Here is a 22307-nt window from a genome sequence, read left to right as displayed (position 1 = left end):
TTCCTAAAAATGTCAACATGTGGAAATATCAGCTCATACCCTGGCTGGTGGTCTGGGAAGAAGGGGAGGAAAATTTTCTTTTTGCATGCAAATAATTGGTGTCAATAGATCAAGCTTCTAAAGCATAATGGATGATGTTGAAACACTACGTATTTGAAGGTTGTATTGGCTTGACAAAAATAAATAAATAAAAAGTGCTTTTCTGCTTGTTTCTCTGTAAATGCCCTCAGCTCCAAGCAATGCCAACCTGGCACTCACGCCTGGAGATGGCTTTGTGTCAGTCAGTAAGTCCTGAGCAAGGATGAGCATCTTCATTGGGCAATGGGGACCAAAACTACATGTGAAAGCCTACAGACCATTTTGTTATCAGAATGCACACATTTTGCAGCAATGTATAAAATTCTCACCATTGATTGAGGACTGCATACGTGATGTCACATCACAGCAGCGAACCAGCTGCGAGACGACAGTATAGAGCTTTCCGAGCTCAGCATACTGGTACTTAATGGGAGGGCCGGACCCCTCATCCAGAGCCACAAGCATGAAGGTAGCTGGTACCCCGAGCTTCAACAGCTGCGTCTTCTCTGCCAAGCCTGAGAGAAAGAAATGGAGTGAGACAGGACAGCACTATAGCATGCAAGCCCATATGAATGGAGGCCTTAAGGGTGGCGAGTGGTCCTTACCAAGGTTGGCATACATGACAAAAAGGTTGAAGTACTGCTGCAGGTGACGGCCGTGCTCAGACACTTCCCTTCTCAGCAGATTAAGTACAGCACGGAACAAGTGCTCACTTAAACTCAAATTATCACAGCTCTGAGACAAAAGGACAAATAATGTAAAACGTATAAGAACCTTGTGCAGTGAGTTCCAAATTTTAGACATTCCCTGATTTCCCGTCAATGAGGGAAGCCTAGATTGACGAGACGTACCTGACTTGAAGGTCCAGGTGAAGCAATGGGTGAAGGGCAGGGTCCATCTTGCAGGGAGAAATGTGCAATAAATACAATGAGTTTGGAGAAGGCTCCTCGAACCTCGGCACTGGGACACTCAAGCAGGTACTCGGAGAAGCGGTTCGGATATGCAAAGAGGACGTTGTGTGCAAACCAGTAGCGCACATTCTTACTGTGCCGTAGCAAGATGCACAGAGCATCATACCTGAAATAAAAGAAACGAGGATCAACTAACAGTTGAAGAACACAGGCAAGCATATGCCTGAAACTCAGAAATCACATGCTTACCAATCACTAGCAGGGCCACGGACAATTTTCTTGGTGTGGAATCCAGTACTGAAGAGAAACCTAGCAGCGAGCTGTATACTAATCATAGCCATTTCTTCTGCTTCAGGCAAAAGATGGTCTTGACCTAAAAGCCACAAAAAAAAAATCGTTAATGCTACAATGACTTTCATCATCCCCTGGAATACATTATTCTGCAGAAGCAACAATAGGAGTATGTGTAATGAGGAAAAAGGAAACCCATTTCCCCAAACACACACGCACACATTTAGATGCTAATGGTGAAGCTAAAAGCGCAATCTCATCCGTGGAAAATGAGAAAGTTGCAACAATGTTTTTTTATGGATAGATACAGAGCGGTTTAACTCACTTGCAACTATTTACGTTTTTACATTTTCTGAATGAATGTTAGTGAAGTTTTCGGAATATGCACACAGAAAATATCATGACTGGAGAAAATAATAAAATATATATTTTATATAATATATATATATATATATATATATAAATACGTGTATATATCTTTTTTTTTTATATAGTACTGTATATATTAAAAACTATACATTTAGCATCAGAAGCAAGAAGTGTTTGCCTCTTTGAACATTTATTATCATTTTATAAACATCTACTATCTTCTTTGCATACATCAAAAAGTCAGAAGATCCTCTAACAGAAGTGAAAGTTAGTAGGGCCACTCTTTGAACTACTTGCGGTGACTTAAGACGACAGAGTCCAAACCAAACAAAGACAGAGTCCAAACCAAACAAAGTGTGTTTAAATATGTTTATTAAAAAAAATAATGACAATGTACCATAATCCAACAAAATATAGAAATGTATATAAATATATATAAATGTATGCTAATTAATATTATACATTAATTAGATATTAAACATTATATATATAAAACATATATGTAGTATTAATTTAAATATATTTTATATTATTAGTATTACCATCATCATTATTATTAAAGGGGTCATATGATGCGATTTAAATTTTTCCTTTCTCTTTGGAGTGTTACAAGCTCTTGGTGCATTAAGAAGATCTGTAAATTTGCAAAGACTAAAGTCTCAAATCCAAAGAGATATTCTTTATAAAAGTTAAGAGTCAGCCACGCCTACCTAAAATGGCTCATTCGAACACGCCCCCACATGTCTACCTCACTATGTGGGAAGGTTTGCATAACGCCGCCCAAATGTTCACGCAAAGAAAGAAGGTGTAACTTTTATTCTCGCTGTAGTATTGTTGCCGCTGCCGCCATGTACTGAAGATGCTGTGTGCTTCGTTGTGAAAGCGAAACTACTTTGTTTGGTCTTCCAAAAGAAGACGATATCCGCTTCGTCATGCCTGGAGCTGATCCGTGCTGGTCGCTGAGGGAATACATTAACTTAGTGCTGTGGATCGCCGGATCGGCTTTCACCGTTTTCACCGCTCCTTCGCCGGGACCACTGTCCTCGACCCCGCCACCTCAGCTCACTCTTGCCCGGCTTCAGCTCACGCTAAACCGGGGCTTTCGCTCACGCTAGGCCGCTGTGTTTTTCGTTGTGAAAGCGAAACTACTTTGTTTGGCCTTCCAAAAGAGGACGATATCCGCTTCGTCATGCCTAGAGCTGATCTGTGCTGGTCGCTGAGGGAATACATCAACTTAGTGCTGTGGATCGCCGGCACATTTTATGGAGGACTGTTTACTGATCCTGGGAGAGTAACGTTAGACTAAAATGCCGGCAGTTCTGACTCACGTAAATACGTTTTGTTTTATCATTTGCCACTGATGATTCAAACACAAGTTTTGGGCAGTGTGGAATAGCACTTGTTGTTTGTCATTTCTCTGATCACAAATGCAGACAGGGTTTTATGTTTATGCGGCATGATGCGATGCAATGCAATGCAACGCAATGCGTAAAAATATAGTATAAGTCATTATAATCAGTAATTATGTCCCCACTGGATGCAACAAATGCCTCGTTTGTAATGGGTTTTAATGTTTTTGTCTCGTCGCTCTGGCCGGACAGGGCATCACAGTATGGTAAGGGGCATAACATTTCCATCACACGCTTGAGGTATTCGGCCAATCACAACGCACTGGATAGCTGGCCAATCACAGCACACCTCGCTTTTTCAGACCGATGAGTTTTGTAAAAATTGACGCGTTTCAAAAAGGCGGGGCATAGAGGAGAAACAATAATGTACAGTATGTGGAAAATAATGTGTTTTTTTTAACTTTAAACCGCATAAACACACTTCATTACACCAAATACACAAAATAATGTTATTTTTAGCAGCATCACATGACCCCTTTAACATCATTAATAGCATAAATATTTCATAATGTATAATGAAAGAAAAAGGTTACCATACTGTAGCTGTTCATGGTCTTCCATGCTTTCATTTTATGAAGGAAAAAACAAAAACAGCAGTCGAACAGTGAAATATCATCTTTTGTGTTCGGCAGAAAAATTAAAGTCATATATCTTTGAAAAAACATGAGGATGAGTAAATAATCACTATATTTTCATTTGTGGGTGAACATAAGTAGCTAAACTAAAGGAGAACTGATTATAATGTGCTCACTATATCCATGGAAATGCTCAGTGACTGAATTTAACAGCGCTCTTGCATCATCTTTTGCAACAAACGTGAAATGTGCTCTGCACTGTGTATGTGTGTGTGCCTGAGTCATGCACAGATGACATTAACATTTATATATGGACTGTAGACAAGATAGCACAACAATCTACCTTCAGTATTATCATACAATAAGTGCAACGCACCGGCAGAATACAGAATGAGAGAAGGAGAGAGATGAAGAGAGAGGGGCAGAGAGGGAGGGAGGCAAATTAATCATTTCATGACTTTCAGAGGATGTAGAGATTGCTCACTGTTTTCTTGAAAACACCCTCATTAGTATCTTTCCTCCAAATTAAGCAGCAGACATAAGCTAAAACGGTGCAATCTTGCAGTCAGTTGAATTATGGGTATAAGGTTATGCCACTCTTTGTTAAGGACTCATGTTAATTATTCTTTATCAGAGATGGTGTTGTTTTTATTCTTATATTACAGTATGTACAGACTAGAATAACAAATTAGAGGTTAGTTTACATAAAAAAATTAAATTATTTACTCACCTTCATGTTGTTTGAAAACCTGTATGACTATTTCCTTACAAAACACACACACAAACAAACACACAAAATATTTTATATAGATATATTAAATATATAAGATATATTTTTAAATATTTAAAACATGTCACAACAGCTTAGACATCATCAAATGGGACTGACAGGACATGACATGAAGGTGAGTGAATACAATTTTTATTTTTGGGTGAACCATCGCTTTTAAGCTTTAAAATTTGTATAGGTATTTCTATGGACAAAAATATTTAGACATAGTACACATTTAAAAATAAAGGTTCCAAAAGGGGGTCTTTCACATTAAAGAACCATTGTGGTTCCTCAAAGAACCTTTCAGTGAACAGTTCATATAAAATAACCCTTTTTTCCTTAGTGTGAAGAACTTTTTGATAATCTAAAGATAACTTTCCCCACTACATTCTAAAAAAAAAAAAAGGTCTTTATTGGCATTGATGGTTCCATGAGGAACCTTTAACATCCAATGAACCTCCTTTGCTATTGAGAAAAGGTTATTTATAGTGGAAAAAATGTTCTTTAGATTATTCATACTAAGATAAAATGGTTCTTTTAAGAACTGAGTGTTCACTGAAAGAGGTAACCAAAAATGGTTCTTCTACTGAATTGCTATAAAAGCCACCTTTTGGAACCTTTATTTTTAAGAGAACTAATGGAAAGGTTCCATGGATGTTAAAGGTTCTTCATGGAACCATCAATGCTAATAAAAACATTACTTTTTTTATGAGTGCAGATTCAAATTCATTTCAGATAAATGCCGAATAAAACCTTTGACAAAGTTTATTAACAAAGCGATTATAAAAAATGTTCGTAATATTTTGTGAGGCCTAATTGCTGCTCTAGTAATAACTGAGTTTAAAATATAATTAAAAACCCACATTTAGATTCCTGTTTTTCATTTGGCGACTGCTAGAGTATGCAAATAAGGTCTGCAAACAAACCCTTAAGATGAAAGGACAAATATTTTATAAAGGACTGTTATTCTTTTTCAAATCCTTCCACCTCCTCTATCTGTAATTAGGGAGGCATAGGAAGATGATATTTACTGTAATTGGCTTCTCAAACATCTTAATTAGCAGAAATCCAGTAAAATGCAACACATGAAGAAATGCTTTGCCATGAGATACATCAGTAGGTTATTTCCTTGGAAACTTGATGGAAAGCAAGAGAAGTTGCACTTCCTCCTTACATAAGAGTTCACACACACACACACCGTTTAGATCACACTGAGTTTTCTCTCTAAAACAGATGTATGTAATGTGTACACAGCTGTTCAGGTCCATCTCCAGTTGTACTCCCTCCTCCTCATGACTTCCATATGTCGACCACATTTGCACATATACACACACACACACACACACACACACATCAAAATAACACGGATTGCCAACTACAGCCCCTTGACGAGCACAGTCTCATGGGGCCAGAGGCTCGCTCACACACACACAGGTGTCTGAAAGTGCCTGCGGTGGTGACTCAGTTGCTCTTATTCTATCAGATCTCCTCCTGTGCCATATGGGACTTGTACGTGAATGTACATGTACCTAATTAGCATATAAAAGCAGGTCAAGTGTCCAGTCTCCCAGAACATTGACCCCGTTTAGTGTTGCCTTGATGTCTTAACTCACAGGATGCTTTGAAAGCACTCCGACTGCTGTTGAACTTGATATTTTTCACTCATAATAACCACTGCAGTAGTGGTAATAGCCTGACCGTGTTTTGTAAGTTGTTGTTGAGGGGCAATATTAATTAGAGATAAAGTTTGGGGACAGGCCCCTGGGATCCCGGGGGGGGGGGGGGGGGGATTCGATGCTGCAGGACCACCACATAAACACTAGAGAAACACAGAGACCCACATGGCTTCATCTCCAGAGAGATACCAAACTGCAGGCTCAGTGCGGCAAACACTTCTCTAGTGTTTCACACATCCAGTGTGATTCACTGCAATCAATAGAATTTTATTTTATGACACGGTCCACCTCATTTAACGAAATAGTATAAGACATAAGCTTTAAAAGAATTACAAATGCAGCAGTTTCTACTTCGTATGACCCCTAAAAATGACTTTTGCAGGAGAAACTCAGTGCAGTCATTACAGGTTTAACCAGTATTGTAGCCAGTCAAGGTTTAGTCACATGCAGCATAATAATTTGTTGGTAAACTGAAGCTCAGCTGGAATAAAACACCATCATATAAAGTAAAACATGACTCATTTGAGCTTGATTCAAATTAATAGACTAAATAAGGCTGTAAATCTGATTGAATCTGACATTTTGAATCTGAAATCCACTCAAAAGTTTGGGGTCCATTTTTTTTAAGAAATTCATTGTTTTACTCAGCAAATATGCATAAACTTGATCAAAAGTGATAGTAAAGATTTTTCTAAAGTTACAAAAAAAAAAATGCATCGGATTCCACTAAAATAATAAGCAGCACAACTGTTTTCAACACTGACAATAATAATAAGAAATGTTTCTTGAGCACCAGATCAGCATATCAGAATTATTTCTGAAGGATCATGTGACACTGAAAACTGGAGTGATGGCTGCTGAAAATTCAGCTTTACCTTCAGGAATTTATGACATTTTAATATATATTCACATAGGTGTCAACATCCATCTCCAGTAATCCAATCAGAAGTAAACAGTGCTATGCACGGTCCAAAGTGCCTCGTGATCCAATCCAGTTTTGGAAGAATCCTGATGCATCTAAAATATCTAAAGGACTATCTACCTAACACGCAATCTTTTTGCCAAAACTAGTGAAAGTGACATGTGGCCAAGTATGGTGACCCATACTAGGAATTAATGCGCTGCATTTATCCGCACACACACACAGCAGTGAACACACACACACTGTGAACCTTTGGGTTACGAGTCCGACGCTCTAACCATTAGGCCACGACTTGGTTACTGTCGATGGTTACTTGGCTACTGGAGATGGATGTTAACACCTATGTGAATATATAGTCTATCTAGACTATCCAAACAAAAAAACTGGACAATTTCCAATATATATCTCACTTACTCACATTTAGAGTTTTATGCACTAAAAAGAAAAGTCTCAGCTAGTGTTTAAGCAGCTATACCTCCATGGTTTGGTGTCCATAGAAACATCGCAATTATCATTAGAATCAAAAACTTTCCTTTTAACTTCAGTGCACAGAACTCAAATATGTTTCAGGTTCAGAGTGACTAAAAATGTTGAAGCAGGTCATATATAAATGCACATTTTCACAAAGCTTGATACAAAACTGCAGCTAACACAATGACACATCAACTGATTTATCATGAAATTAGAAATCCCCCTTAATGGAATCCAATCACAAGTGGACACTAGAGATGCATGTTAATACCAGGCGTAAACAGCAATTGGTTTTGATTGAGCAATCATGAACGAATCACCTGAGACAGATACTAATACAGGTGTAAACAAGGCTAGAGTCAATGTGGCTCACAGCATCTCATTCCAATATGTGAATCTCTACCATCCTTATGTCTCTTATTTTGTATTTGACAGACACTTTTCTAGGCATACATTTTATTAGTATACATGCTTTATGTTAATATATAGCATAACCTTGGCACTGCTTGCAATCAATTGAGCTACAGTAGCTCTTTAGCCTTTAAGCAGAATAAGCAATTTAAATAGGCCTAAGAGACTCAAACAAAAACAACAAGCACTTAGCCATTGACAACCTGCTGTTTCTGAAGGTCCATCTTATTTTTTCCTTGTAATCTATTAGAATCATCATGAGTACAAGACAGGAATGATTAAAAAGAAGGCTTTGTATGACTAGGCTTCCAAATTCCAAAAACCCAGTTTCCTAAAACCACACAGCTGCATTCTGTTCCCTATGGCTCGGATTCCCTTGCCTTGTCAAGACACAGTTTATAAGCAAAGCGAGATGTCAATACGCATTTCCAGAGAGTAGGGAAGCAGGCAGGAGTCACCTGGCTCACAGCATGACAGATGCCCCACTGAACCATCAGGAGAAAAAGCGCCACTGATAAACTCACGGCTGTCACACACATGCAAAGATGTCAACCCCTAGGGTTACTTAGTTTGCAGTCTACTATGATTATAAAACGGTTGTGCAAAATTCAGATTTGAAGAGTTGGCTAAATTTCAGTTTATGAATTCGAACTGAATTGGCCATACCCTACAGGAAGTTTAAATGGAATCTGAATTGGAATGACAGGAAGAGGAATTTACTGAAATGCAGTTAAAAAATAAAATCTACACATGCAATGCATTCTGGGAAATGAAGTGTTCCAACTTGATCCACAAAAATTTATTTATAAATAATTAAAAATGATGAAACATATATAAAATTCTATAGATGGCATCTCAAAGATGATCTATCGTTCTCTCTATCTGTCATTGTCTCCATCTATCTACCATTCTATCTGCCATTCTCTATATCGTTCTATATATCTGTCGTTCTATCTATATTGTTTTATCTACTGTACCTGTCATTCTTTCTATCTATATTGTTCTATCTATATCTATCTATCTATCTATCTATCTATCTATCTATCTATCTATCTATCTATCTATCTATCTATCTATCATCTAGTTTTAAATATTATATAATATACTATATACAATACTCAGTTTGTCTTAAAAAGCCATTTGAAAGTTTGACATTTCTAATTAACTTATAAGTTATGAATATAAGTTATATGAAGTTATAAGTTATAATTTATATGCATCTCTATCTGTCTATCTTTCTGTCCTTTAATCTAACTATCTGTTGTTCTGTCTATCCAGATATTTCACAAACTTTCAAACAAGGTTTTGTCAAAGCAAAGCTTGCTTTAAAAAAAAAAAAGTTTCTAGTTAAATATATATATATATATATACACATATACATTTTATATGTTATATGATTTATTTATTTGAATTCATTCATTTTATTATTAATTCTAGTTGTAATTCTGCACCTTGAAACTAAACAGAAAATTAAATGGTATTCATAATTCAAATCTGAATGGCACAAAACCTTGGAATATTAGTTCTGTATACTGTTGGCTGCTGAACGTGTTAAGAGTCTTGTTTTTGTCTTTCTGACCAAGCGATTTGGTATGCATCTGCAGCACACGCGGCCATCTGCACACCTGTATATATGTGTGTGCTGAGTGACCAAGTCTCAGGGTCTGATGGGGTTTCAGGCAGCAGCACAGGCTGCAGGAAAGATAAGATTCCTGGGTGGGTTGGCTGAAGGCAGGGGCCTCTGTGCCCTCCTCCACAGGCCTGCGGCGAGGAGAGAAGGGGAGCGTTATCAGGCCAGCACAAGGCAGGCTGAGTATACACTCCCCTCCCCCCTGCTTTTTTTTAACTTTCCCTCTCTGTTTTACTTTCTCTCGCCTGGCAGAACTGTGCGAAAGCATCCCTGCTGTGCCTTCCTGCCCATGGGAGCAATCTCCCTGTACGCCACACTAAACATCTGCATGTTCCGTGTGTATGTGTTTGAGCGGGAGTGTTTTCAGAGGAGTGGAATCGCAGGTGGAAAACAATTGTCTCCCTCCGGAGCTGAATATCAGGGCTGGGAGAGTTGGGGAAAGAGGAAGTGTGTCTGAGTGGGAGTATATTTTAGGTGTACAGCAGCAGCGGTCCATATCAACTGAACCCAGTGGTGCTACTGGTAACAAAAGCAGATGAACAGAGGGGAAAATCGAACAATGCATGCCAACTGACAGAAAGAAATCCAAGCAATCACTCCCCATCGCAATTTCCTATTGATGAAAATGAACGCAAGTGCTCCAACAGCCTGCTAATAACAAATTAGCCTGTTTGTTAGGGAAAATGTAATCAGCACGAAGAGGTGAAGAGATTCTTGAAGGTTAATTGGAAGCAGCCCTTCTGTAAATGTCAATGGAAATTTAGGGTCTGCTCTCCGCGGCTGACTCTACAGCCAGACAGACTTTCTTGGGATAAGCTTCCTCAGACCATGACGTCGCTGGCTAAAAGCCTTCTTCTCTCGCTTCCTCTCAGAACAAAGAGCAGGGTGAATGAAAACATGGAGAACAAAAACCGATATACTTTCTCTGTTTGGGAGAGGCTCTGTTCCAAAAAAATTACTGTAGTGAACTGCCTATCTAGAGAGAAATTTGATTCAAAAGGAACTATTTGTGCATGTATATATACACTACAGCACTGTTCAAAAGTTTGGGGTCAGCAAGATTTTTTTTTAAGTAATAGATACTTTAAATTAGCAAGGATGCATTAATTTGATCAAAAGTGACAATAAAAGACATTTATAATGTTACAAAAGATTCCCATTTCAAATATTCAAACATTTCAAATGCTGCTCTTTTGAACTTTACAGTATATTCATTAAAGAATCCTAAAAAACAATGTATCATGGTTTCCATATAAATATTAAGCAGCACAACTGTTTTCACCTTGGATAATTAAATAAATGTTTTTTTTTCTTGAGCAGCATATCAGAATGATTTCTGAAAGATCATGTGACACTGAAGTCAGGAGTAATGATGCTGAAGATTCAGCTTTGCCATCACTGGAATAAATGTACATTCAAAATATATTACATTAAAAAAAAATCATTTTTTTTTATCAAATAAATGCAGCCTTGCATAATGAGCATAAGGGACTTTTTTCAAAATCATTAAAAAAAAATCTTATGGTAGTGTATATAATATATAAGGTTAAAGAAAATTACTTTTCTTAATGTTTTTAAATACTCACTAATACTGTGATGTTTCAAAAATGCAATGTCCTCTCTGATTGAAAAGGAGAAGAAAAAGAGAAACAAGCATTTCAGCTCAAACTTTCACTGGCGGCCAAAACAGACACAAAACAATCTGGGCTTGTTAAGTAGTAATTTATGTGGAGCAATACCTATCGGTTGGAAAAAGATGGAGAACAAAGGAACGTCTCGGTTACATATGTAACCCTCGTTCCCTGAAGGAGGGAACGGAGACGTCACGTCGGAGGACCGACGAAATTGGGATCTCGCTTAGAGGGACCAATCTACTTCGAGTGTAAACTAAACGAGCCAATGCAAATTGGCATGCGATTATTGCATCCAGCTGCTGCTGATCACAGCGTGAGTATAAGTAGGCAGCATCCTCCGACGTGACGTCGAGAGTGACCGACTGAAAGGGAACTGGATGTTCAGACTTATCTAAACTTGAAGCATAAGTAATCCAGACCTCGATGCGCAAGATTTACTGGGAAATCAATGGCTAAATCTACCGCAGGGAACAAACAGACAAAAGAGATACACTAGGCCAGTTAAAACATGAAACGCTGGGGGATATTCTGAGATGAAAATGGCCATTTTAACCTAATAGCGAGCGCTGGCACAAATATTGGCAAAGCGAGTGTCCACACTGCCATCAAAACGACCTGACCGAAATGTTGTTGGTTTTAAGACGGCGCGGAAAGACACATAACCAATCGAAGCCAGGCCATCAGCCTCATGTGCCAGAGCTCTGCAAATCACTAAAGCCGCCCGAGTGACAGCGGCTGTCAATATATCGATAGGATGTCAGGAAGTCTGTTAGGCTTCTGCCACATGCAGACGATGAACTGCCAGCCCTGCGACTATCTTCCCCCTCCTTTCACTTTTCCGTTCCTCCAACTGCCCGAACCTCAGACACAGGCCAAGATGAAACGGAAAACACCTGTCTTGGTCAATCTGCCGTATCAGCTGCACACACGAAGCCGAGTCGCACGGCCAGATGAACATGTAATGAAGAGAGAGGAAGTGGGGGATGGAGGTGATGGAGTGAGAGCAAGAAAAGGTTAACGAGGTAGAAAGAGAGCAACTCCAGCTGTGCTAAAGTCGCCATCCAATATTTCTCATTAATTAAGCCCACAAACAATAACGTTTCCCAGGAAACCAGTTACCTTAGACTGACCTGATACATACGCATGTCGTAACACGCCAGTCAACTGGAAATCCGTTAGACACACTGCAGCACCACTACAACACACTGAACAGGAAATATCACAAATGAGAAATTTATTTGAATTCAACTGTGACAGTGATGTGGGGAAATCAGTTTGTGGTGTTCATAATTTCTGTTTTCTAAAAATAATATGATACCTGCATGCTACATCTGAAATTCAGAAGATTTAATTGCTCCTGAATTGGTTGGGCATCAAGCATACTCCACTCTAACAAACACTTGATGCTTTTCAGGAAGTCACAACATACTCCTGGTCTTCAGAGAACTACAGTTTTGCAGATAAGGATAGACCATCTAAATTCATCAAATAAAATCAGAAAGGGGAAAAAAACAGATAAAAAGGAAGTCCACAAGCCACTTTTGGAGGAAAAATGATTGAATAAAACTGGAAGAATCATGCCACACAAAGGCCAATAAAATAAGGTGTAAAATAAATAAAGAACAAAACATTTATATAATTATATAAATTGCCAGTGAATAAATAAATAAATAAATAAAAATATAAAGCTACATATTTGCTAATCTATTGCATCTGTTTATATAATTTATATATGAAAAATGCAACCAGGTAGCTGAAATTGTCCGCACACTGGAAACATGCAATCAGACCAAAAAAGGTTTATCAAAAATATCTCTTTTATTTTTCATATGCACAAGTGAAAAAGGGACAAAAGTGCAAGGTGTCTTAAAAACAGAACAAAGAGCAGATGTTTCAGCCCATGCTTTTTTCAGTGCAAATTTGTTCTGATTGCATGTTTCCAGTGTGTGGACAATTTCGACTACCTGATTGATTATACTTCTTTTTGTTCTATGCACCTGAGAAATTATTGATATTACCTGATATATAAAAAATGCATGCATGTAAGCACACAATCACACACAGATATGCAAATGTCTATTTTTCACAAACACAAAAATGAAAAGTTAAGCTCAAACTTGTTTTTTATGTCTTTATGCTCATACTGAAACTCAGTACTTTTCCTGCTTAATTGATTTAGAACTTTGTACCTCTAAAATCCGAATAAATTCAAAAACAAGCATCTCTTGATCATCACAGAGGTTTCTAGACACAAATTGAAAATACATATTTTCATTTGGCTTCTTTGTGATGTTGTGCAAGTGGGCTGTGATCCGTGTACATGCCAGAAACATCTCAGAGCCTCTGCCAGGTAGATTAGCTCAGAGAAGCGAAGCAGAACCGCGCCTCTGATGCGCCGTGGATGTATGCAAATGCACGGGAAACACACAAACAATTCAATCACTTGCCTTCCTTTCTGGGACGCATGCACAGACATGATATCTGAAGTTTCAACAAGCTTACACAAGGTAAGAAGCTGTTTGAGACCCACTGAAACTTCTCCTGCAAGTTATGTTTACAAAATGCACCCGTAACAGTCCCTTGAGAGTGGGAATGGATGCAAAGAAAAGATCCTCAGTCTAACAAATAAGCACGTGTACAGCAAATATCAGTCTTTTTTTTTTTTACCAAAAATGCCATGTCTTAATCTCTGGGAGATTTTTTCAGATAAAAGGCTGATCATTTAGCAACATTGCTTAGTGGTATTCTCTAGGATCTATGGAAACCCATTTCTGCCAAAGAAAAAAAGGTAATAGTGACTTTTTATCTCACAACTGGCTTTTATTCTCGTAATTTTAAGCAAGATATAATCTCAGAATGGCGAGATTCTGACTTTTTACCCTTTGCAATTCTGAATTTATATCTTGCAATTCTGACTTCCAGATATCCAAGTTTAGCAAGCAATTTTTCCTCCCACCACAGAATAAAAAAAGGTAATCGCAACTTTTTATTTTGCAATTCTGACTTTTCTTATTTCTTGCAATTGCAAGTTTACATCTTGCAATTTTTAACTTTATATCTTGCAATTCTGAATATATATGAAAGTGACGTGTAGCCAATTATGGTGTCCCATACTCGGGATTTGTGTTCTGGATTCAACCCATCCAAATGCACGCACACACACAGCAGTGAGTAGTGAACACGCACACCGTAAACACACACCAGGAGCAGTGGGCAGCAATGTGCTGCAGCGCCCGGGGAGCAGTTGGGGGTTCAATGCTTTAGGGTCTCACCTCAGTCGTGGTATTGAAAGTGGAAGAGAGTGCTGGTCATTCACTTCCCCCACCGACAATTCCTGCCGGTATGGAAACTCGAACCCACGACCTTTGGGTTACAAGTCAGACTCTCTAAACATTAGGCCATGACTGCCTCAATTCTAACTTTTTTTTTCAGAATTGCGAGAAAAAAAAAATCTGAATTATGAGATTTAAATGCAGAATTCTGATGTTTTCCCCACATAAATCGGACTTTTTTTCTCTCAGAATTCTGAGTTAACATCTTGCAATTCTCGCAATTTTTCCCCCCACCATAGAATAAAATAGGCAATTGTGACTTATTTCACAATTCTGACTTTTTTCTTGCAATTCTGAGATAAAAGAATTGAGAAAAATGTCAGAATTGTGAGATCTAAACTCAGCATACTGTGATAAGTCTTAATTGTGAGATAAAAAGCAATTGCAATTACAACTCTCATGGTGGAAACAAGCTTCTATAAGGATCCCATCAGCTGACTGTCAAGCCAATTAACACTCTAAGCAAACTATACATATAGAGCCACCTTTATTGGCTCATCTGCATTTGTTAAGAATAAGCTGATCCATTTTGAGCTAATATGCGATTAACGATGTGTTTTACTAACTTCCCGCCCGAATAATTGTGCCACTCTGATACAAGCTAATGATTTGATGAACAAATTATTGATCTAATGGTCTAGGCCGACACACTACATGTAGGCCGATAAATAAATAAGAATGCTCCAGTTCTCCCGGACGGTGGACTCGTCAATCTTGGGAATTGCCTCTGGAGTGCTTCAGTCAGTTAACATTTTAGAAAACCGTCACCCCATTAATAATAAAGCCATATTAACATAAGTGAATTCCTCCACCGTGTAGGATTCACCGAGGCAGTTATTAAAGTCCAATTTGGCCCCATTAATAATGCATACACCTTTGACTCTCCAGTATCAAGATTATGTGGAATTACTGAGGGCATACATTATTTATCAGCGACATTCAATTGGGGACCTTGATGAGCCTTAATTGGTGGTTGGGGGTGTCATTAGGCTGTCTCTGATGAGACCTGTCAATCAACCCTCTTGTTCCTGTGATGCACGCAATCATGAACATACCTGCCTGTATCCTCGATGCCACCTGTGCCACCTGTGCCATGGCAGATGACAGCGGTGGCACCCCACCATTGCCGGGTTGCGCCCTGCCCTCTATCTCTTGTCCATCAGATATGTTTGAAGGGGTTTTGGGAGGGATTGGTATGCCACAGAGCACAGTATAGACACTGGCCCCTGTGTCTGTCTGACCCTTCTCTTTCCATCGCTCTCTCAGCCTACCTGCTTTAACAGTTAATTACTCCCAGCTCTTCCTGGGCCGTGCCAGAAGGTTGTGGGATGGTTAGACATACAATGCATCATTCTCCATGCGTCTGTCCTGTCAGTCAAAATTGAGCAATTATTCACTCAAGTAGAGTGATATGTAAAAGAAACAATAAGCTTTATGATTTAAATTTGATCCACATTTACTTTCGTAACAAAAGTCATTGGACTTATTTGGCTCTTTTACTCTTTTATCTAAAATAGCTTAGCGTGCATTCAAGATAAATACTTTTTCAGTATGTGGGTGGCATGGGAATTGAACCAACAGCCTTGGTCTACAAAAATGCTCTATAAAAATGTTTGTCTTTTTTAGATCCTGATGGATAAATTCAAGTGCAGGACTACAAATAAAATAAGTAAAATTATGGATGTGTACTGCACTGTGAATTCAGTTTCATGTCTGAATGAGATGCACTCAAAGAAAATCACAATGCAATCAAACAAAAAAGAAAATATGCAAAAACATTATATATGTTCAAAACACTACTGTTCAAAAGTTTGTAGTCGGTATGATTTTTATATATTTATTTTTAAATAAGTGTCTTATGCTTACCAAGGCTTCATTTATTTATTTAAAAATACAGATAAAAACAGTAATAATAAGAAATTTTATAACAATTTAGAATGACTGTTTTCTATCTTTAATATAAAATGCAATTTATTCCTGTAATGGCAAAGATATCTTCAGTGTCACATGATCCTTCAGAAATTATTCTAATATACTGATTTGGTGCTCAAAATTCCCTTTTATCGTCAACATTGAAAACATTTTGTACAGTTTTTTGCTTTTTACTGCTTTTTTTGTAAATGTAAAATTTTTCAGAATTATTTGATAATAGAAAGTTCAAAAGAACAATTGAATTTAAACAGAACTCTTTTATAACATTACAAATGTCTTTACTGTCACTTTTTTTTATCAATTTAATGCATCCTTGCAGAGTATTAGAAGTATACATTTATAAAAAAAAAAAAGAGAGAGAGAAAAAAGAAATCTTACTAATCCGAGACTTCTGAATGGTAGTGCATCTATGTATGCACTACCACGTGTACACTACTGCAGTATATGTACTACAGTATAAAAATTACATGTTTTGTGAGATTTGACCTTATTTTATAAGAATCTCACTCGCCAACATAGTCTAAATTAAAGTGAAACTACTGGCAGAAATGGATGTCACAGGGCTGATTTGTATGTTCAGACAAGATTTACCTGACATAATTCAGACGTGCAGGTAACCATACTCACTCAGAGAAGTGAAAAAGTGAAAAAGTATCTTGGCATCTGAAGATGTACTTAAGTTGGAATGCAACATGGCTGATCCGGCTTATTAGCCAAGCTTCATTCACACAGCTGCACCCTGGGTGAACAGAGGTGGGAGGATTAGTTTCTCTCAGCTTCTACACTTCCACGGTTTCTTATAAAAAAAATCCCTGATGAAACTGATGTGCAGAAATATTGTAATATAAATTTAGTTAATTGGATAAGCACACACTCATTAGTTCTAAATAGCATGGTAGAGGTCATAGTTGGATTCTTGAGTGAAGAAGAAATACACTGAAAAACAGTGGCCTTACAAAAAGAAAGATGTCAAATCCCCCCCAAAAAGACAACAACTACCATCTGAGAATACGTGCAAGTTATAAAGAGCATACTAGAGCTTATACTTGCATTGCCTGGTGAATAACACACAAATTGCGCTACAAAGATGTCAAAACAAGGCAAACAACTGCCATTTGAGAATGGTGATTTCTCAAAGAAAAACAAAGGTTCTGATCTACACCATCTTGCAAAGCATCTTGAAGACACAACAGGGAGTGCCAGATTTCGACTTAGTTAAAAATAAAAATTGCAGCTTAAAAATCGATTTACCTCTGACAGCAACCATATGATTCAATGAATATCTGTTTAAAGCTGTTGTTTGTTCACTGTTTCTCACATTCTCAGCTTAACTCGCTCACCAGACTCACAATGTGAGGAAATTTCATCCATTTCTGAATAAAAAAGGCATCCACTAAATATCCTCCCTGTCTCTATCCATCACTTTAAATGTTACCTACTCTCCAATGGGATGCCATCGGATATAATTGGCAATTCATTTTAGGTCCTGACAATATAGTGAAGTCATTTTGCCCACATACAAACAATACCAGAGCGGGATAAAGCCCATGTGTCAACCGTCCTCTCCATTACAGCGTGTGCCGATTGCCTCATCTCCGTGGCCACCTCGTGCACATAATTGTTTTCTGCCGCTCTTGCTTGTTGTTTGTTCACTGTTTCTCACATTCTCAGCTTAACTCGCTCACCAGACTCACAATGTGAGGAAATTTCATCCATTTCTGAATAAAAAAGGCATCCACTAAATATCCTCCCTGTCTCTATCCATCACTTTAAATGTTACCTACTCTCCAATGGGATGCCATCGGATATAATTGGCAATTCATTTTAGGTCCTGACAATATAGTGAAGTCATTTTGCCCACATACAAACAATACCAGAGCGGGATAAAGCCCATGTGTCAACTGTTCACTCCATTACAGCGTGCGCCGATTGCCTCATCTCCGTGGCCACCTCGTGCACATAATTGTTTTCTGCCGCTCTTCCTGTAGCCAAATTACACATGCTCCCTCCGCCCTTTGGCAGCTCGTGAGGAAGAGCAGCGGCGACGGCAAACAAACACACACACATAAATACACAAAAATCTTCACACTTCAACTTTTCACTTATCTACAGCTTAACGAAATACGGCAGCTAGAATATATCAGTCTCATGCTTTCAGGCCTGAGCGCACACTCACGTGACGCAACATTGGCGCACATGGACATAAATTCTGGACACCATTTTTCAAGATGTCAAATAGACAGAGATGTCAAGGTGGACATTACGAAAAAAGGCATCAAACAGTGAAATGGGGAGAAAATATGTTTTTTTTTAAAGGTGTATTTTTTGAAAGTGCTATTGATAACAAAAAATAGGGTTCACTTTTTAAAAAATATGTTTACACACTTGTATAATGCAAAAATATTTGTAATATTTGGTTCTCTTAAAAACATTAAATATACATGCCAACAAAACTGTTCTGGCACATTTCTTAAATTAACTTTACATTTGCTCATAATCTGGTATCTGTCAAATTAACATATATCATATTCAAGGTAATGGGTGATGTGCTATACCATATGAGACCAAACACAATTCAAAACCTTTGTAATCTGGGATGGTGAATTGATGCAAAACTAAAACAGCTGATCAATTTCTGAATTATGAAACTGCATGAGAGACTGCGGCGGTCTCTATGCAGTCTGATAGCTTCTAATCCAATTTTTAACCTACTCTGGATCAGTCTGGTGTTGTAGTTTTTAATGACATATTATGTATTGTATATACAGTGGCTCTGAAAAGTGGAACCTAAAAGGAGAAATATCAGAATGTAGTGGCAAAACACTAACAGACACCTTTGCCACGTTCATGTGAATGTCACATTCATTAATAGTAATATTGGATTGATTGATTTGTGTACACACACACACACACACACACACACACACACACACACACACACATGCATATGTGTGTTTGTGTATATAATATGTGTGTGCATACATGCACACACACACAACACACTGTAAAAATAGTATAAAAATGTATAAAAATGCTGTTTTAAAAAACTAAAATCAGTACTTGAATGCTAAATAAGTAGCTTAGTAAAGTTAGACATCATATAATAATTTGCAGTATAAAAAAAGTACTTAAAAATACAGAAAATGATAATGCAAATTTAAATATGAAAAATATGTAGTAATTTTGTCCAACATATTAAAAAAATAAATATCTATAATTCGACTGTCAACTGTTATGGTACCGATATATTGTGCTTTTCTAATAGATGTATATGCATGTGAGATGGACAGACAGATGGACAGAATGGTAGATAGATAGACGACAGACAGACCAACAGATAGAATGACAGACAGACAGATATAGACAAAATAGCATCTGTTAAGTATTTCAAAGTGGGTTTGAAGGGGCCCAAAATGTTAGGAAGATCTTACCATGGAATTCTACAGTAGTCCTCTGCCATTTCAGTTCAGCTGCTGAACAGAACTAAAGAGTTCTGTCCTGTCATCGCTGTCATTTCTGCAATGCATAATTCATGTGTTTGCATCGCACATATGCATACATAACATGCAATGAGGGTGGTTTTCACCATCCAAGCTTCCAACAGGGGATTTCAACTTCCTCTCGTCTACATTAAAGCGGCCTGGTTTCTATTCCACATTCTGAGCGTTGCACAAGATTACGGTATTACTGACCTTGGCTGACTGCATTCATTTTCACAGAAGAGTCTTGAAGATGAGGAAGAATGAATCTCTGTGGTTCTGGAGAGTGGAAATACTCTGGTGTGATGCTCTGTGCTGTTTCTCAGGGCATCTCACCTGTCCAGTGAGAGGTGAGTCATTTTGTGGCCTTGTTAGAGGAGACTGAGAAGAAAGAGAGAGAGAGAGAGTGAGAGAATTTGACAGGGCTATGCTGTTAATTGCTTCTTTGCAGGAGGCTTCGTCTTCACAAGGTCCCTCTCCCCCCTCCTCGCTTTCTCATTGTACAAAGACGTACAGGTGGAGAAAGCATAGCGAAAGGATTGGAGCCTGCCGTGCACCTGCCCCCTGAAGCCAGCCAAACACAGACAGACACTTCAGTCCTTCTCTACAGGCGTCCTGCTCTGTGGTCACAAAATCTCTAAGATCTGTTTGTCTCATCTTTGCTATCGAATCTTGTTGTCTTTTGCTGCATTATCAAACTTCCTCTCGTTTCCCAGAGGAAAAGTTTATTGCTCTTTCACAGCTCAGGAGACTGAATAGAATTCTCATTTCTTTCTGGAACTCTGCTTAGATGTTTCTCATTTTAAAAAAATCCCTAAGAGAAATAATAAAAAGACACAAACAACAAGACAATTTCTGACATAAAATAACCATACATAGTATATATGGATGGAATTCATGTGGAGAACCAAATCTGAGCACAGCTTGAGACTGTTGATATTAGTGGAGATGTTTTCTCAGGAGAAACATCTGACAAGCAGGAGACCTAAAAAAAAAGTTTCAATTCAATCACACGGCTTTCTCGGAGAAACATATAAACGAAGAAATATACAAGAATATGAACAAACTACCTATGATGAAAATTACAGGCCTCTCTCATCTTTTTAAGTGGGAGAACTTGCACAATTGGTGGCTGACTAAATACTTTTTTGCCCCACTGTATATATATAATACATAACATATATACTAACATTTTATTTAATGTTTTTGAAAGAGACCTTGCTCACCTAGGCTGCATCAAAAACAGTAAAAACATATATTGTGAAATATTATTACAATTCAAAATTTCTATTTCAATAAATTAAAATGCAAGTTTTCAGCGATAGCAAAGTTGAATTTTTAGCAGCTATTACTCCATTCTTCAGTGTCATATTGTGCTCCAAAAATCTTTCAATGCCGATTTGCTACTCAAGTAAATTGTATTATTTAAAAAATTTTGCAAATAGTTTAATTTTTTTATATTAAATTTTTTTTTTCAATATTTTGTAATATTTCTGTGTTTTCAGGATTCTATTGTAGTGATTTTGCTTTCGCCAACCTAGGGGGCGAAATAGTGCACTGATGGGTACTCACGTCACCTCTAGCATTATGATTTTTGGATCATGTGTCACTTAAGCTGTGATTATGAGTACATCAGATAAGAATGATATCTAACTTTTAGAGCACTGTATTATCAACACAAGGAAGACACAAGTGTAATACATTTTATTAACAAAAGATAGACAAGAGCAATCAACAACTACTAAATGAAAACCATAAATGAAAAAGGAATAAAGTGCATAAAATGCAAGTGAATCAGTTGGGTGTTGCTATGTCACAGTTATGGTATCTTCTGAAAAGATAAACTGAAACTAATAAGGTGAAGAACCCTATTACGCATCAATCAAATAAATTGAGAGATTATTTGTTCTTAACTGATCCGCTATATATCACCTAATGTAAATTAGAAAATCATATACTGATATTATACAACAGCAAAGGTCTCTAGAAAAGGTTTAGATAAGTGATATTTGCGTTCTCTGTGGTCGAATGTGCAGTTTGGTGGCGGTGACTTCTTCCCCTGGTTATGTGGTAACAATGCAGTGGGGAAAAAAGCAGGAATCTGTTTCAACAGCCTCGAGCATGAAGCGCTGTAGGATGGTGATCTCCTGGAGCACCAACGGGTCCTAAAATCTGGAGCGCAGACCTGGCCCTGGAGTAGGTGCAGAAGGTCCATAGTCTGGAACATGCAGACAAAAGTACCTTGAAGTGAAGGTTTGCTTGCCAGAGCTTAACCTTGTTGCAAATGTCTATATGTCTTCTGCCTCTCTGGGTTAGAGACTCAGAACCTGGACAATCTGCTTTGTCTCTCTAGGATGGAGACTCAGGATGTGCTGCATTTGTTGTTGCCTCGCTGGATGAAGACTCTGAACGGAG

At 37.9% G+C, this 22307-nt stretch overlaps 1 protein-coding gene across 1 annotated transcript; it reads right to left on the bottom strand.

Annotated features, from left to right (window-relative positions):
* Window positions 1–277: 277 nt before the first annotated feature.
* LOC107584615 (probable ubiquitin carboxyl-terminal hydrolase FAF-X) lies at window positions 278–20019 on the bottom strand. Its single transcript, XM_016271327.1, has 7 exons — window positions 20016–20019; window positions 8344–8347; window positions 1239–1362; window positions 930–1155; window positions 684–813; window positions 408–593; window positions 278–291 (listed from the first exon to the last, which is right to left on the bottom strand). Exons 3-7 carry the CDS (start codon window positions 1328–1330, stop codon window positions 278–280), a joined length of 648 nt encoding a protein of 215 aa, XP_016126813.1. The 5' UTR covers window positions 1331–1362; window positions 8344–8347; window positions 20016–20019.
* Window positions 20020–22307: the final 2288 nt, after the last annotated feature.

The sequence above is a fragment of the Sinocyclocheilus grahami genome, unplaced genomic scaffold, assembly GCF_001515645.1.
Source record: "Sinocyclocheilus grahami isolate Dianchi unplaced genomic scaffold, SAMN03320097.WGS_v1.1 scaffold61.1, whole genome shotgun sequence".
Classification (NCBI taxonomy): Eukaryota; Metazoa; Chordata; class Actinopteri; order Cypriniformes; family Cyprinidae; genus Sinocyclocheilus; species Sinocyclocheilus grahami.
This window is presented reverse-complemented; position numbering and strand designations above follow the sequence as displayed.